This window comes from Lactuca saligna, chromosome 1 (assembly GCF_052625555.1).
Source record: "Lactuca saligna cultivar CGN05327 chromosome 1, ASM5262555v1, whole genome shotgun sequence".
NCBI lineage: Eukaryota > Viridiplantae > Streptophyta > Magnoliopsida > Asterales > Asteraceae > Lactuca > Lactuca saligna.
Window position 1 is genome coordinate 32,137,352 of NC_136417.1, and position 15,914 is coordinate 32,153,265.

The window sequence follows — 15,914 nt, forward strand, 5'->3', positions numbered from 1 at the left end:
GTTACTTGGGAGCAGTTCATGGATATGTTCCGCGCTCGTTACATTCCGAGGGTTGAGCGGGAATTTTTGGCACATGAGTTTCTGAGTCTGAGACAGGATGGAGAGTCGGTGATGGAGATCACCCGTATGTTCACCTAGAGGGCAATGTTCTGCCCAGAGTTTGCCTCCGAGCAGTCTCAGTTGACCCGTTATCTGAGTATGCTCAAGACTGATATCCGATAGTTCGTTTCCACCCAGCGATGTGATACTCTTCTAGAGTTACAGGAGGCCGCCAGGCGGCGGGAGTTAGAGATTGAGCTGCAGCTGAGGGAGCAGCGGACGGCCCCGATACTGTTACAGCCGGCGCCGAAGCGACATAAGACCACAGATGCTAGGATCGGGGGTCAACAGGGCCGCACTTGTGGGAAGTGTGGCAAGGGTCATTCTGGGGTTTGTCGGGTGGTAATGGGTGCCACAAATGTGGCAAGGAGGGACATTACGCAAAGGACTGTCGCCAGGCTGTCGTAGTTCTTGGTATGAGGTTATGTTACCACTGCAACCAGGTCGGCCACATGAGGGCCAACTGTCCACTACTTGCCGCCAAGTCGATGCAGGCTGCAGCACCGACTACTTTGAGGATCACAGATGGGAGATCAGACAGGTCAGAGCCTCCGAAGGCTCAGGGTCGTGCTTTCCAGCTTATGGCGGAGGAGGCCAGAGCAGCACCAGATGTGGTTACTGGTATGTTTCTATCCCCACCTTGTTTTATTTATCTGTTATATGCTTATCTGTTGTACCTGTAATTAGGTACGTTTTTGGCGAATTCGTTGCCTGGTTTGGTCTTATTTGACTCGGGGGTGAGACGGTCTTTCGTATCTCAGTCTTTTAGTGGGGAGTTCAGTACGCCTATGGGCGAGTTAGAGTGACCGTTGCGATTGTCCATTGCTAACGAACACGGGGTTTCTGCTTCTTCAGTTTATAAAGGATGTGACTTGGAGATCTTTGGGGTGTCTTTTCCGATAGACTTGATTCGGATTCCCATGGGGGAGGTGTGCGTGATTGTGGCCATGGATTGGCTCATTAGGTTTGGTGCTATGATTGATTGCGAGGGTCAGCGAGTGGTGGTTCGAACCCCAAGTGGGGGAGAACTGATTATATACGGTGAGGGCACCAGAGTAGGCTCAGGTTTTTGCTCAGTTGCCAGGGCTCGGCAGTACATTCAGCACGGGTGTATGAGTTATCTAGCGTACGTGGTAGATACGCGAGTTCGGGACCAGATTTCGGTCTTCGATGTACCAGTGGTCAGGGAGTTCATAGATGTGTTTCCGGAGGAGTTTCCAGGGATACCTCCGGAGAGGCAGGTTGAGTTCAGAATCGACCTGGTGCCAGGTGCAGCCCCTATCGCTAAGGCGCCGTACCGACTGGCATTGCCTGAGATGCAGGAACTGTCATCGCAGCTACATGAAATGTTGGGCAAGCAATTCATTCGACCTAGCAGTTCTCCGTTGGGAGCGTCGATTCTTTTTGTCCGGAAGAAGGACGAATCACACCGGATGTGCATTGATTACCAAGAGTTAAACAAGCTAACGGTAAAGAACCATTATCCACTCCCGAGGATAGACGACCTCTTTGATCAACTTCAGGGTGCATCTTAGTTTTCCAAGATCGATTTGAGGTCCGGGTACCACCAGGTCAGGGTCAGGGAGGAGGACGCGGAGAAGACCGTATTCCGAACTCGTTATGGATATTACGAGTTAGTGGTGATGCCGTTTGGGCTCACCAACACGCCAGCGGTATTTATAGACCTGATGAATCGGGTCTGCAGACCGATGCTCGACCGCTCGGTCATACTGTTTATAGATGATATCTTGGTGTATTCCAAGACCCGAGAGCAACATGAGGAACATTTGCGAAAGCTGTTGGGGGTCCTGAGGCGGGAACGGCTGTACGCCAAGTTCTCAAAGTGTGAATTTTGGTTACGAGAGGTCCAGTTCCTTGGACATATCGTTAACTAAGAAGGGATCTTGGTCGATCCGGCCAAGATCGAGGCGGTTATGCAGTGGGAGGTTTTGAAATCCCCCTCAGATATTAGGAGCTTTTTGGGATTGGCAGGATACTATCGGAGATTTATACGGGATTTCTCTAAGATTGTAGTACCCCTCACTCGTCTCACAAGAAAATGGGTGGATTTTCGGTGGGGTCCCGAACAGCAAGGAGTGTTCGAGACCCTCCGTCAGCGTTTGTGTGAAGCGCTAGTCCTGACACTCCCGGAGGGGGTTGAGGATTTTGTGGTGTTCTGTGATGCCTCCATCACAGGGTTAGGGGCGGTTCTCATGCAAAGAGGATGAGTGGTAGCCTATGCATAGCGGCAACTAAAACCGCATGAGACTCGATACCCTACGCACGATTTGGAGTTGGGGACAGTGGTGTTTGCCCTCAAGATATGGAGACATTACCTTTACGGGGTCTGCTATACCATTTACACGGATCACAAGAGCTTGAGACACATCATGGATCAGCCGAGCCTAAATATGAGGCAACGCAGGTGACTTGATGTAGTCAAGGAATACGATTGCGAGATCCTTTACCACCCTGGTAAAGCGAATGTGGTTGTGGATGCTTTGAGCCGCAAGTCAGCGGGGTCTTCTACTCCTGCAATATGTATGAAAATAGTTGTGGACTCTCCGCTTGTGAGCTTAATTAGGGATGCCCAGATGGAGGGCATGCGACCGTAGAATTTGAAGAGAGAAAGGATCAAGGGTGAAAACACCAGGTTCGTGCAGGATAGTTGGGGATTATTGACCATATATAATCGGGTTTGGGTTCTGATGACTGGCAGGATTAGACAGATGGTTATGGAAAAGGCTCATAAGTCTCACTTCTCCATCCACCCGGGAGCCACCAAGATGTACCAGGATTTGAGCTTGAGCTATTGGTGGCCGGGTATGAAACGCGAGATCGCTTGGTACGTCGAGAGGTGCTTGACCTGCAGGATGGTCAAGGCCGAACACCAAAGGCCGCATGGCAAGCTGCAGCCCCTGGAGGTTCCTATATGGAAGTGGGAGCAGGTCACGATGGACTTTATCACCAAGCTGCCAAGGCCGGCAAAGGGGTTCGACGCCATTTGGGTCATCATGGACCGATTGACCAAGAGTATCGATTTCTTGGCCATACGGGAGAGTTCCTCGGCCGAAAAGTTGGCCGAGGTGTATGTTCGTGAGATCGTGTCTCACCATGGGATTCCCGTTTCCATTGTCTCAGATCGGGATGTTAGGTTTACCTCCCGTTTCTGGTAGAAGTTTTCACGAGGAGCTGGGCATGCGGTTGCACTTCAGCATAACATTCCACCCTCAGACAGACGGCCAGAGTGAGCGGACTATTCAGACCCTCGAGGACATGCTGAGGGCGTGTGCCATTGACTTTGGTGGGAGCTGGGATTCTCACTTACCGCTTGTAGAGTTCGCCTACAACAACAACTATCATTCTAGCCTTGGCTCCCCGCCATTCGAACTGTTGTATGGGCGGAGATGTCACACCCCGATTTGTTGGGGCAAGGTGGGCCACAGTGGTTTCGCAGACGACCAAGAAGATTCAGCAGATCAGACAGAGGTTTCGCAGACGACCAAGAGATTCAACAGATCAGACAGAGGTGGGCCACAGTGGTTTCGCAGACGACCAAGAAGATTCAGCATATCAGACAGAGGTTGCAGACAGCTCAGAGTCGGCAGAAAAGTTACGCCGACAGGCGCCGATCCAAATTGGAATTTCAGATAGGCGACATGGTACTTCTGAAGGTCTCGCCCTGGAAGGGTGTGATCCGCTTCAGGAAAAAGGGAAAATTGGGCCCTCGATACATTGGGCCATTCAAGATCATTGCAAGGGTTGGCAAGGTGACTTATAGACTAGAGCTTTTGGAAGAGCTCAGTCGGATCCACAATACTTTTCACGTATCGCAATTGCGAAAGTGCATTACGGATCCGGAGGTTGTGGTATCATTGGATGATGTTCAGATCGACGAGTGCCTAAACTATGTGGAAAGGCATGTGGCTATTTTGGAAAGAAAGACGATGATTCTGCGGAACAAAGGGATACCTTTGGTAAAGGTACAGTGGAAACATCGTAAGGGATCCGAGTGGATATGGGAGCCGGAGGCGGAGATGCGTGAGCACTACCCGACATTGTTCATCCCAGCGGACTTCGAGGACGAAGTCTAGTTCAAGTGAGGGAGAGTTGTAACGCCCCGATTCTCAGGTATTGTCCGATTGTAGTTTCTTGGTTTGGCCCTACTCGACGAGTTGGTTGCCCTACTCGTCGAGTATCAGCGAGATTGAATTGCAACTTAAGTGACTGACTCGGCGAGTAGGAGCTGGCAAAAGAAACCCTAAGTCCCAGGTTTTGCACTCTATTTAAGGAGGCTTAAGCCCCATTTGGCCTCCTTACAGTCAGATAGAACTCAAAGGAAAACCTTAACCGAGTATTTGTGCCATTAGTGCCTTGAAAGCTTAAAAGGAGAACTTGTGGAAGGAAGAACTTGGAGAAGCAAAGGACTAGAAGCAAGGAAGGAGTGGAACCCGAAATCTACCTCATCTAGCACTCATAGAAGGTACCAAGTCGACACTTTTATCCGTTTTCCCTTCTAGATCTCATAAAGTGGGAATCTAGGGTTTTTGAGGTGTAAGTAAGCTGATATTGCAAAACATAAGCTAGATCTGAAGTTGTAACTTCAGATCTGGACCATTCCCGAGTTCTAGATCCATAAAGTTCCTATCTTGGACGTGAATGAGGCTTTCCTTGTGCATGAAACCCATTAAGAGCTTAGTTTTGGACATTAAGGACCTTTTTAGCCATGCATACACGTAAAGTGTGCAACTTTACGTGAAAGGCATGCCCATGAAGCTTGGATATGAGGTTTGGAGTCGTTGCATGGCTTAAAATGGGTTTGTATGGCTTACATACTAAAGGAACTCGGCGAGTCGCAAGAACGACTTGGCGAGTCGGATGAATATAGTCGTGAACTCAACGAGTTAGTAGAACAACTCGGCGAGTCTGATGAAGGTTTCCTTAGACTCGACGAGTTGAATGAGCAACTCGACGATTCAGATGAGTTTCCTCCAAGTTAGGAATGTGTGTGTATCAACGTATTACTAGAAGAGAAACACGACGAGTGGCTCTAGGGCCTCAATCGAGGATCGTGGGAACTCAGCGAGTCACGCCGGTGACTTGACGAGTAGGTAAAAGTTTCGAGGAACTCGGCGAGCAGCCGGGGGTACTCGACGAGTTAAGGTCAACATGGACTGTTGACCTTGACTAAGGACTTTGACCTTGATCAGGGTTAACTAGTTGGGTTATGGAGTACTCTATGAGGACCGAGACTTATGAGCATAATCGAATTATGGTAATAGGTGGTGGAGTCTTTGACAAGTGATCGGAGAGCTGTGATTACTTACCGAGCTGACATCTACAAGGTGAGTTATCCTCACTATACTAAGGGGTCTAAGGCACCAAGGCTGACCCATTGGATTTGATATCCTAGTAGTCATTGATATGTTGAGCTGAGTTAGTAATGTATGCCAGTTGGTACGCTAGTCGGGTAGATCTGTAGGACTGCCTGTGATACTGATTGATTACTTGTATGTGTATTTATCTGTTACATGTCGATATGTTATGTGGGGTGGGTTGAGTTTGTACTGCTCCATGCGGTAGCGAACAAACCCGAGAGTATTTCAGATATGAGCTGAGGGCCCGGTAGGCATTCCAGACTCATACTGAGGACTCGAGAGCATTCCAGATACGAGCTGAGGGCTCGTTAGGCATTCTAAACTCACACTGAGGGCTCGATGGCATTCCAGATACGAGCTGAGGGCCCGGTAGGCATTCCAGACTCATACTGAGGGCCCAGGGGTAGTCCAGCTTCTAAAGTCGTGGACCCAGTGCATGCTGTTTTGTTTTGATTCGTATGATATGCTAATGTTGATATTGTTATGGGAACTGTATGTGTATCGGTATTTTGGGGTAACTCACTAAGCTTTCATGCTTACAGTTTCAGTTTATTATTTCAGGTATATCAGGGGATCGCGACAAGGCCAAGGCGTGATCGTACAGCTCCTCCTATTATGTTATTTTTTGGGACAAGACTCTGATAAACAATGTTTTGAAAACAAAGTTGTAATATTTGATGAACTTGATATGTTTTTAAAAGTTTAAATTTGTTTAAAATTTTGGATGTTACACATATACCAATAAGAAACATGCACTGGGTCTACAACTAACAGATTGGATTACCCGTGAACCCACACTATGAATTTGGCTTGCCTATCAAGCCCACAACTTATATTTGGCTTATTCTTAAGCCCACAAAATAAGTTTGGCTTGCCCCCAGGGCCCATAACTTATGTCTGGCTTGCCCCTGGGGCCCACAACTTATGCCTGACTTGCTCTCTGACCCAATCAGTCATTAGACTGAAATACTTTCAACCCCTCAGTACGAGTCTGACATACCACTCGGTCCTCAACTTGTATATGGAATGTGCCTGAGCCCTCAGTACGAGTCTATCATGCCCTACCCGACCCTCACCTCATAACTGGAATGCTCTAAGGTTTGTTGGACACAACACGAAGCAGTACAACCTCAACCCAACACCATATGTCAACATATAACAGATAACAGTATATAATAGATAATCATGTAGACAGAATCATAGGTAGTCCTACAAATCTACCAGACTAGCACATCGACAACCAGCATCATCATGCGTATCTATTCCACACTCAACATATCAGTGAATAACAAGATATCAAACCAACGGGCCGGCCTTGGTGCTGTCGACCCATAAGTACAGTGAGGAAAACTCACCTCACACTGTCGGATCTCATAGAAAGAATCTTTGACTGTTGGCCCGCAAGAATCCCTATGCTATTAATCACAAGATATTCATCCATAAATAATCTAATCCAACCCACACTAAGTGTCCAACTAGGGTAAAAGACCTTTTCCCCCTCTTAAACTTGGCCCAACGCCAAGGCTCAAACCATATATCCAAATGCCTAAATTCTTATTAATTACCTAAAGCCCAATTATGCCCAATTTTCCAAATTGGGCTCAAACCCTATCATGGGCCTTAAACCAAGATCCAAAACATTCCTAGACCAAAAACACTTGAATTTTGATGGACCAACAAGGCCCAAAGCATGAAAGTCAAAAAATGGCCCAAAACGAAGATCCATAATCCGAGGCACGACATGCTAAGTACACGGGGCGTACTCAGCTTGTACATGCAATGTACTCGCCTTAGGGCTTGTACGCTAAGCATACTTTCTTGTACGCCCAACGTACCATTGCATATAGCCAACTTCCCTTTTAAGATCTTAATCCATAAAGACTTTACACCACAACCTAGATCTGACTTCCTTAAACTGATTAATCACGTAAAGTTACCAACTTGACGTTCATGCATGGCTAAATGAAGCTCTTAAGCTTCAAAAGGACTTAATATATATCTTAATGCATACATGAGACCCAATACCCCATAAAGTTGGCACCTTTATGCATAAGGAACTCCCAATAAGCTCAGATCTGATAGAATAAGTCCTTTAAATGCCTTATCTCCACAATCAACCCAAAAGGGACCAAAGACACCACAAATTAAGCCATAAAGAGATATAAACATCTACAAGACAAGGTATAAACTTGATACCTCAAAGAGATTGCAACAAGTGAGATGGTTCAGGATCTATGACCTTCCTTCCAAGCAAAGCACCTTTAATCTTCAAAGCTTCCTTCACAAAGAGAAGAACAACCACTAAAATCCTCTCAATGGCTTAAGAACACCACCAAGGAAGCTTAAGGGATGATTTAGGGTTTTAAGAGGTTTGGGGGCTGGTAAAGAGGCTAACCCTAAAGACTTAAGGTGCTTAAATAGGGTACACCACCCTTAAATTAGGGTTCATAGAATCCCTCGTACGCCCGACGTACTCCTCGTACGCCCGACGTACTCCTCGTACGCCCAATGTACGAGGCCGAAGCTTCACGACCAACTACTGAATACACTCAGCGTACTCCAAGGTACGCCTCGTTTAAGGGCCCTCGCACGTGTACGCCCTGCGTACTCCCCATATACACCTCGCATACTAGGGTTTTTCCTAAAAACCTTAAATTCCTTCGAAGGCCATAACTTCTTCATTCTAAATCCAATTTCGACGATCCTTATATCCATGAAAAGGTAACGAGAATATCTACGCTTTAATCATCTCATGATCGCCTTAAAACTTCTCGAATAAAAATCTAACTTCCATGAAAGCTCGAACCGACACTTTACCGAAATACCCATTGGCTCTAAAACACAAACCAAACACCCAAATCATCTAAATTACGTCACCTACACCCAAATGGGAACGATTCTGGATAGGGTGTTACATATTTATTTTTGAAATTTGCATGTATGCACAATCAGGAGCCGTATGAATTACTGATAAGCACAATCATCAGTCATATAGATTGCATATGTGCACAATCAGCAATCCATATGACTGTTGATCGTGCTCATCAACAGTCATACAAAAAAAAACTGTCAAATCTTTTTTTTGAGCCTAGATATGGCTTATATGCACCATTTGGAGAAAATTAGTATTTTTGGCGTTGAAAAATATTGAGCTGATTATGAGTTTGTAAGTTCTCACAAATCATTTGGTTCTCAAAGGAATTTGGCTCCCTCCCTCATCCTCTCTCTCCCTCTATATATATATATATATATATATATATATATATATATATATATATATATATATATATATATAAACGTCAAATCTTAGTTTACTTCTAAACTACTTCTTAATTTCACATATATCCACAACGAGACTTGAACCATCAACCTCAATAAAGAATGTCAACATTTGATATTGTGGGTTTAGAAGCCTTTGATACACCCTCATATACTAAAATTGTATACTTGGATTGTTTTTGCTTATCTTTGGGACCTAATTTTTGCAATTAATATTTTAAATGATTAAATGCTATCAACATATAACTTAATTAATTGTAGCACATACAATCAGCGTTTCAACATATGTGAATATTTCATTAATACAAATATTCATTTAAAGAAAATTCATACACAAAATTAACTACTCATCCTTATGAAACTTAACTTTCTTATTGTTCAGCGAATATATTCAGGAATATATCACTTTACTTAATAGATGATTGTACCGATTTTTGATTTCTCAAAATCAACTCATGCTTTCACCATTCATATCCCCATGATAAAAAAATCTAACTCTTTAATCTCAACCTTCCATTCGATGTTTCTTATTCATCATTTAACACCATGGATTAACTGTGCCAATTTTTATATAGTGACTAGTGACGAGTTAGGTGGATCCATTAATAACATGTAAGAGTTGATGTATTAATAACAATGTCAGGTGAGAGTTATGTTTTTTTTCAAACCAATGTAGTCTACAAAGTCATAAAAATGGAAATGACGTTTTGTTAATGGTAATTCTCAAATTTGGATAAAATTCATAAATGTTTTGTATGAGAATAATGGTGGTTTTGATTTGGATTCAAACAAACTTCGTGGGAATGCTACTTGGGTTCGGATTCTCAAAGCTATAAACTAGTTGCATGAGAAAAACATTATCACTCGGTCGATTTTGAAAAGTAAACTTGGCAATGGCTCTCGAACTATGTTTTAAAATGATCTTTGGTAGGGAAATCAAACGTTGAGAGAGTGTTCCATCGTTTGTTTGAACTTGAAACACAACAAGATTATTTTAGTTTGGATAAAAGGCGTGAGTATTAATGGATTTTGCAATGGCGTCGTTTAATAAGGGGCGGAGAGGAAGATTTGCAATATCAAAGGTTAATGGAGGTTCTTGAAAGTGTTCCTTTTCCCAATTCTAATGATAAATGATGGTGGGATATAAATGATGTAGGGATTTTACAACTGCGAAAAATAGAAAATGGATTGATAACAATATACTTCTATCTAGTGGTACACCTACTTGATGGAATCGATTTGTGCCTTGTAAGGTTAACATATTTGTTTTGTGTCTGTGTTTGTATAGACTTCATATTAGATTTAATCTAGATAATCGGGGTATTGAGATTCCTTCCATTCTTTGTCCTGTGTGTGAGTTGGAGGTAGAACAACCGGACCACTTGTTCTTGAAGTGTGAGGTAGCTGCCAGAACTTGGGACACAATCTTCAGTTAGATAGATGTTTCCCTTATATGCCGAGAATCTCCTTTATCTTTATTCGATTCGATTGATGATATCCCTATTCCTGGAAAGAAGAGAAGTATCATTGAGGTGGTCGTCACCACCACGTTTTGGTTTCTTTGGAGATATAGAAATGATCAGGTGTTTTGAAGCAAGAAGATAAAGAAAGACATTATTGTTTATTCAATCAAGGAGTTTTTTTTTTGTTTTGTTTTGTTGTGGTTTACTAATAGAAATTCTAAATGCTCTAGTAATTGGATTTGTTGGTCACAAGTTGCAATTTGTTTTTTTTTTCTCTACCTCTTTGCTAGAATGTTTTTTTATAATATTTGGCGGTTTCTAAAAAAATGTAGTTTACAAAGATTTCAAATGATCGTTGTATAAGGAATTAAATATCATTTTATCTTTTGTTCTTATATTTCTTTTTATTTATTTAAGATAATAACAAGTTTACAAATTTAACTTCCCAATCAAATTTAAATTAAATTCAATGACATTTGTCAACATCTTAAATAGGTAAAAAGATAGTATGAATAAAAATACGAGGATATTTATTTTCTCTAGTTTTATTTGCATAATCATATTTAAAAATGAGAAATTAAATAAATATATATTTATGTAACACAAACACGATACGGTGTTATGTTTTTTTTTAACTAATACGAAAACAAACCGATTAAAAACTGGAAAACATGACGCAACACGACATAGATAACAAAAAATAACAATTAGTTTATTTAATTAATATTTAATCATATATAACGCGACAAATACGAAAACATGACAAATAAATGTTAAATCATGTCAATTTTGTGTAGAATTTTGAAAACGAACACGATACGACACAACATCGTATTTTTTACATTTGATACAAACACAAATTCAAATTTCAATTTCATCCGAATTTCGTTTCATGCCGTGTCATCAATTGTCATTCCTATTTTCTAGCGATATTTTCGGAGTATCCAAAAAAAAATTATACATTTTGCACATAAGATGACAAAAATGTAAATTATGTTCTCTCGCATTCACCTTTTTTTTAATTTTTTTTTTTGCAAAAGTTTGATTATGTTGGACAAAAAGTTAAATTTTATAGGGTTTAAAATTTGTTCTTCGAAACACAAAAAACAGTTTATGGAAGTTAAAGGGTTAGTTTTGGAAGTCTAAGAGTAGTGCAGGTGTTTATCTAAATTAAAAACATAATATAGGGTTCTAGGATTTTCCCCAAACTCCACAACACAAGTACTTGTGTTTTCCATCTCCTCACGTGTTCAACACCCCCAACCTCAAATTTCTCCGTTACGACAAATATTCTCCGGTCATAGCTCCGATCAAGGTACACTCTGATCGCCCCAACTTTCCTTACCAACGAATTTTCATCGACCCAATTCTTAACATATGCTCAATTTTAGTTCAATGTCGATTTAATAATTTTTTGAGTTGGCGTTCTTTCGATTTTTTTTTTTTTTTTTTTTTTTTTTTTTTTTTTTTAAATTAATTTCTTAGCCTTCGTGCTCACTTTTGATTTCTTGACGTCTTGTAAACTCACTCATGACGAAGCATTGTTTCCATGGTTTCGAGTTTGCGAATTTCATGTAATGCTAAAGTTTTTATTTTTTTATTTCTTTATTAATGTATTTCGTTTGTACATTTTGTTTATTTGCTGACTTCGTCTTTTCTCTTACTTTGCAAATGCTTATGTTAGAAATTAGGGTTTTATAGTCCCAATTTCTTACAGATCTTTTCAGACTAATGATTTGCATGTTGCTCTTTAAGCTCATAAGTTATACCAGTTGCTGCTTTTGCAGAGATTGATAGAAAGCTACATTTTAACTAGCCAGTTTCCCGTTTCAGCTTCTTTTCATGTGAAAATGGTATGCAAAATAATTAGTCAGAGCCATTTTATCATGCAGTAATTTTGTTTTATAACGAATTTTTGTTTGTTTTAATTTTGCAGTATGAAATAACTAATTTATCAGACAGTGAAGATGAATTCAAGCCTGATCCTGAAACCATCACAAAAACAGAGGCAATAAATTACAACGGTTTCCCATGCGATAACATGTACTCAAGACATGTTGGGGTATATTAATAATATTATGCCTGTAATTTTTTATATTACAGTTATTATTTCTCTTATAAAATTCTATCTTTTTCATGTTTTTATGCAGGACAATGGTGCCAGCTCATCTGGAAGCAATGTAAGATCATCTCTTCTAGGAATGGGATTTCCACCAGATCTCATTGACAAAGCTATCAGACAAAATGGTAAATACATTATGATCAAACTGGAATTCTGTAGTTAGATATAGTTGAACTTTTTGTCTGAGATTTGAATTTAATTTAACTCCTGTAATGTAGGAGAAGATAACATGGATTTATTATTGGAGACACTCATTGCATACACTGTAAGTAGTCTTTTAAATTGTTACGGGTTTAACGACATGATTTTGATGATCATTTTCTTAATGAAACAGGCTCTTCAAAAATCAAATCCCAAATCATTGCATACTGCTAACAGCTCAGTGATGGATAAAAACAATGAGTCAGCGCCAGGTGGCGGGAAAAGGAAGGTAAACATCATCACCTGACCTTGTAAAAACTAAAAAGACTGATTCTTTACAGAGCATATTTCGTTTGCCATTTTTTTTTTTATCTTGAAATGACGAAACTGACCTTGTATGTGAATCCAACAGGCTATTCTTATATCACATTCAGAATCATCTGGCTCCCTGGATTGTTTATTTGGTGATGAACAGGATGTAAGTAGTCGGAGCACAAACCCTAGAAATATTTCTGTAAAAGAGGTAAAATGATTCCATTATAGTTGATAGTTTTATCTTCATCAGATTTTGTAATAAATCTGCTAAAAGTATTGACTATGCAGGATCTTGATGAAGGAAGCAATGGCATTGATGACAAAAAGGCTTCATTACTAATGATGAACTTCACTATTGAGGAAGTCGAGTTTGCAATGAACAAACTTGGTATTGTGATTTGTATTTATTTTAAATCATATAAAAACATATTTACCGATTTATTCTTTTTCTCATGATTCTTAATATAGGAGAAGATGCCCCTGTTAACGAACTTGTAGATTTCATCTTTGCTGCTCAGTTAGCTAATGCAGATGATTCAATCAAGATCCATGAAACAAAAAATGAGGTTCTTCTACTTCCATTTCACAATAGCTTTTGATTTTTCTCACAATTTTACATTAATTCAACTTAAAATTAACAGGAAGCCACTACAGAGACCTTGTTTGGAACAATGGACAAGACATTAAGATTGCTTCAAATTGGCTTCTCTGAACAAGAAATCTCTGCAGCCATTGAGAAGTATGGTGAGTATATACTTTCAGAGTATTTCACATAATAATATCAAATCTCTCTGTAGAAAATATCACCATTTGATTAATCTTTTTTTTTTTTAATCAGGTGCTGAAGTTTCCATACAAGAGCTTGCTGAATCCATTGTTTGTGATCGAATGGAAGGCCCTAGCATCAAGAACGAAGAGGTTATTAGTTATTATTATTTTTTACTACTTCAATCTCCATGGATGAGTTTTGAGTTTTGCGTTATGTTATTTAACCATGGTTTGACTTTGAGTCTTTGACCACAATCACAGGATCCGTTTTTATCATTTGGAGACAACTCATGGATGTATGGAAATAGATTCAAGTCTTCATCTATAGGAGCAGAAAAGGTTCTAGATGCTAACTTTTATACTAATCTAGCATTAAGAACAGAAGAACGTAGTAAGGCTGCAGCTTCCAAGATTAAAGAAACTGAGATTATCAACAGCTTCAGCTCAAAACAACCGAAAGAGGAAAACATTGATGAACAAATTAGTTTATTACAAAAACCAAAACCCGAATTTGAAGACCTGAATAGTTATTCTACACCAGCACGCAGTGCATCAAAACCCATGAGTTCCAAGGTTTTACAGAGACAACTCAAGTATAAACAAAAACGCATGGCAGCAGTTGGAGTGGCTAAATTAATTCAACCCGCTTCATGCACCAGTGTTGACCAAATGGTAGCAAAAGCTCCGTTGTTTTTCTATGGAAATGTCATGAACTTATCCCATGATTCATGGGTCAAAATCTCCCAGTTTTTATACGCAATCGAGCCTGAATTTGTCAACACTCAGTTTTTTTCGGCTTTGAGTAGAAAAGAAGGGTATCTACATAATCTCCCAACTGAAAACCGGTTTCACATCTTCCCAAAACCACCGATGACAATAGAAGACGCGATTCCAGAAACAAAAAAGTATTGGCCTTCATGGGATACAAGAAAACAGTTGACATGTATCAATTCTGAAACCATTGGAATCACACAGCTCTGTGATAGGCTCAAAAACATATTAGTCAATTCAAAAGGTGTTCTTTCAGTCGAACAACAAAAGGACCTTCTTCACCAGTGTAAAACCTTGAACCTTATGTGGGTGGGTCGTAACCGGGTCGCCCCAATTGAACCGGAATCCGTGGAGAAAATTCTCGGGTACCCGAGGTATCACACTCGGGCAGATGGGTTGTGTTTAGGAGAAAGGCTACAGTCTCTGAAACATTCTTTCCAGATAGATGCTTTAGGGTATCATTTATCTGTTTTGAAGTCGATGTTTCCAGAAGGTTTGACTGTGCTTTCGATTTACAGTGGAGTTGGAGGGGCGGAGATTGCTTTGAATCGGCTTGGGATTCGGTTGAAGGCGGTTGTTTCGATCGAGCCATCCGAGATAAAACGGAAGATTTTGAAGCAGTGGTGGGAGAATTCGGATCAGATTGGGGAATTGGTGCAGATTGAAAATATTCAGAAGCTATCGAGCACAAAGCTTGAAAGTTTGATAAAGAAGTTTGGCGTTTTTGATTTTATAATATGTCAAAACCCTTATACTTATGCTCCAAAAAGTGTTACCATGGCTGCTGCTGAAAGTGAAAGCTTTGCAGGGTTGGATTTCTCGCTGTTTTATGAGTTTGTGCGTGTGCTACAACGGGTTCGGAGTTTTATAAAGAATAGGTGATTGTTTTTGTACCTTTTATTATTATGAAAATGTTAATTTGGTAACTTATAATATATATATATATATATATATATATATATATATATATATATATATATATATATATATATATATATATATATATATATATATATATATGAGAACCTTGGTGGTAATTGGTATGGAATATAAAATCTCTTCAAATCGTTGATGCGATATTTGCTTTGAAAACTGTTGAAGCTCATGTTGGTATTTTAGATAATTTATTTAATTAAAACTTAATCAAATAAAAAGGCCAAAAATTCTCAACTATTCATGTCGACAAAATGCCAAAATTGGGCCACCTATGTCCAAAATCAAATAGGTTCGACAATAAAATCCATTCAGTGTGAAAACAAAAAACATCAGTTTTTGTTTTTTTTGTGCCCTTATACATATCAACAAAGCAGTGATGTCACATGTAGTCTTCTTTTCAAATCCCAATTTCCTCCTATTTCTTTTGGATCGATGCTTTAGTCATGACAAACCACCTCCAAAACATATTTCCCTCATCTTTGATAAATGTTTCCCTCATCTTTGATAAATAACGACACACCATTCTTCCATTTTTTCAAAAACACCCAACATATAAACCAGGTAGTAAATAACGTTCGACGTTAGCTAGTCGGGTGGGTTGAAGTTAAGAGATTAATCGGCTAGGTAGAGATTAATCGGAGA

General features: G+C 40.2%; 1 protein-coding gene across 2 annotated transcripts; it reads left to right on the forward strand.

Annotated features, from left to right (window-relative positions):
* The first annotated feature begins 11,416 nt into the window (after positions 1-11,416).
* On the forward strand, positions 11,417-15,229 carry DRM3 (S-adenosyl-L-methionine-dependent methyltransferases superfamily protein). Of its 2 annotated transcripts, none has more exons than XM_078980295.1 (12): positions 11,417-11,534; positions 11,992-12,072; positions 12,156-12,281; positions 12,370-12,466; positions 12,560-12,606; positions 12,676-12,771; positions 12,895-13,005; positions 13,086-13,185; positions 13,266-13,363; positions 13,439-13,541; positions 13,636-13,715; positions 13,827-15,229. In XM_078980295.1, exons 2-12 carry the CDS (start codon positions 12,070-12,072, stop codon positions 15,216-15,218), a joined length of 2,253 nt encoding a protein of 750 aa, XP_078836421.1. In that variant the 5' UTR covers positions 11,417-11,534; positions 11,992-12,069; the 3' UTR covers positions 15,219-15,229. The 2 variants fall into 2 exon arrangements, with proteins under 2 accessions (XP_078836421.1, XP_078836414.1); XM_078980288.1 differs by having other exon boundaries at positions 12,007-12,072.
* Positions 15,230-15,914: the final 685 nt, after the last annotated feature.

Excerpts from the sequence above, each read along its gene's own strand:
- DRM3 (XM_078980295.1), top strand. Across the intron at positions 12,607-12,675 it reads AGACACTCATTGCATACACT|GCTCTTCAAAAATCAAATCC; the intron begins GTAAGTAGTCTT and ends TTAATGAAACAG. Across the intron at positions 13,006-13,085 it reads GAAATATTTCTGTAAAAGAG|GATCTTGATGAAGGAAGCAA; the intron begins GTAAAATGATTC and ends TTGACTATGCAG.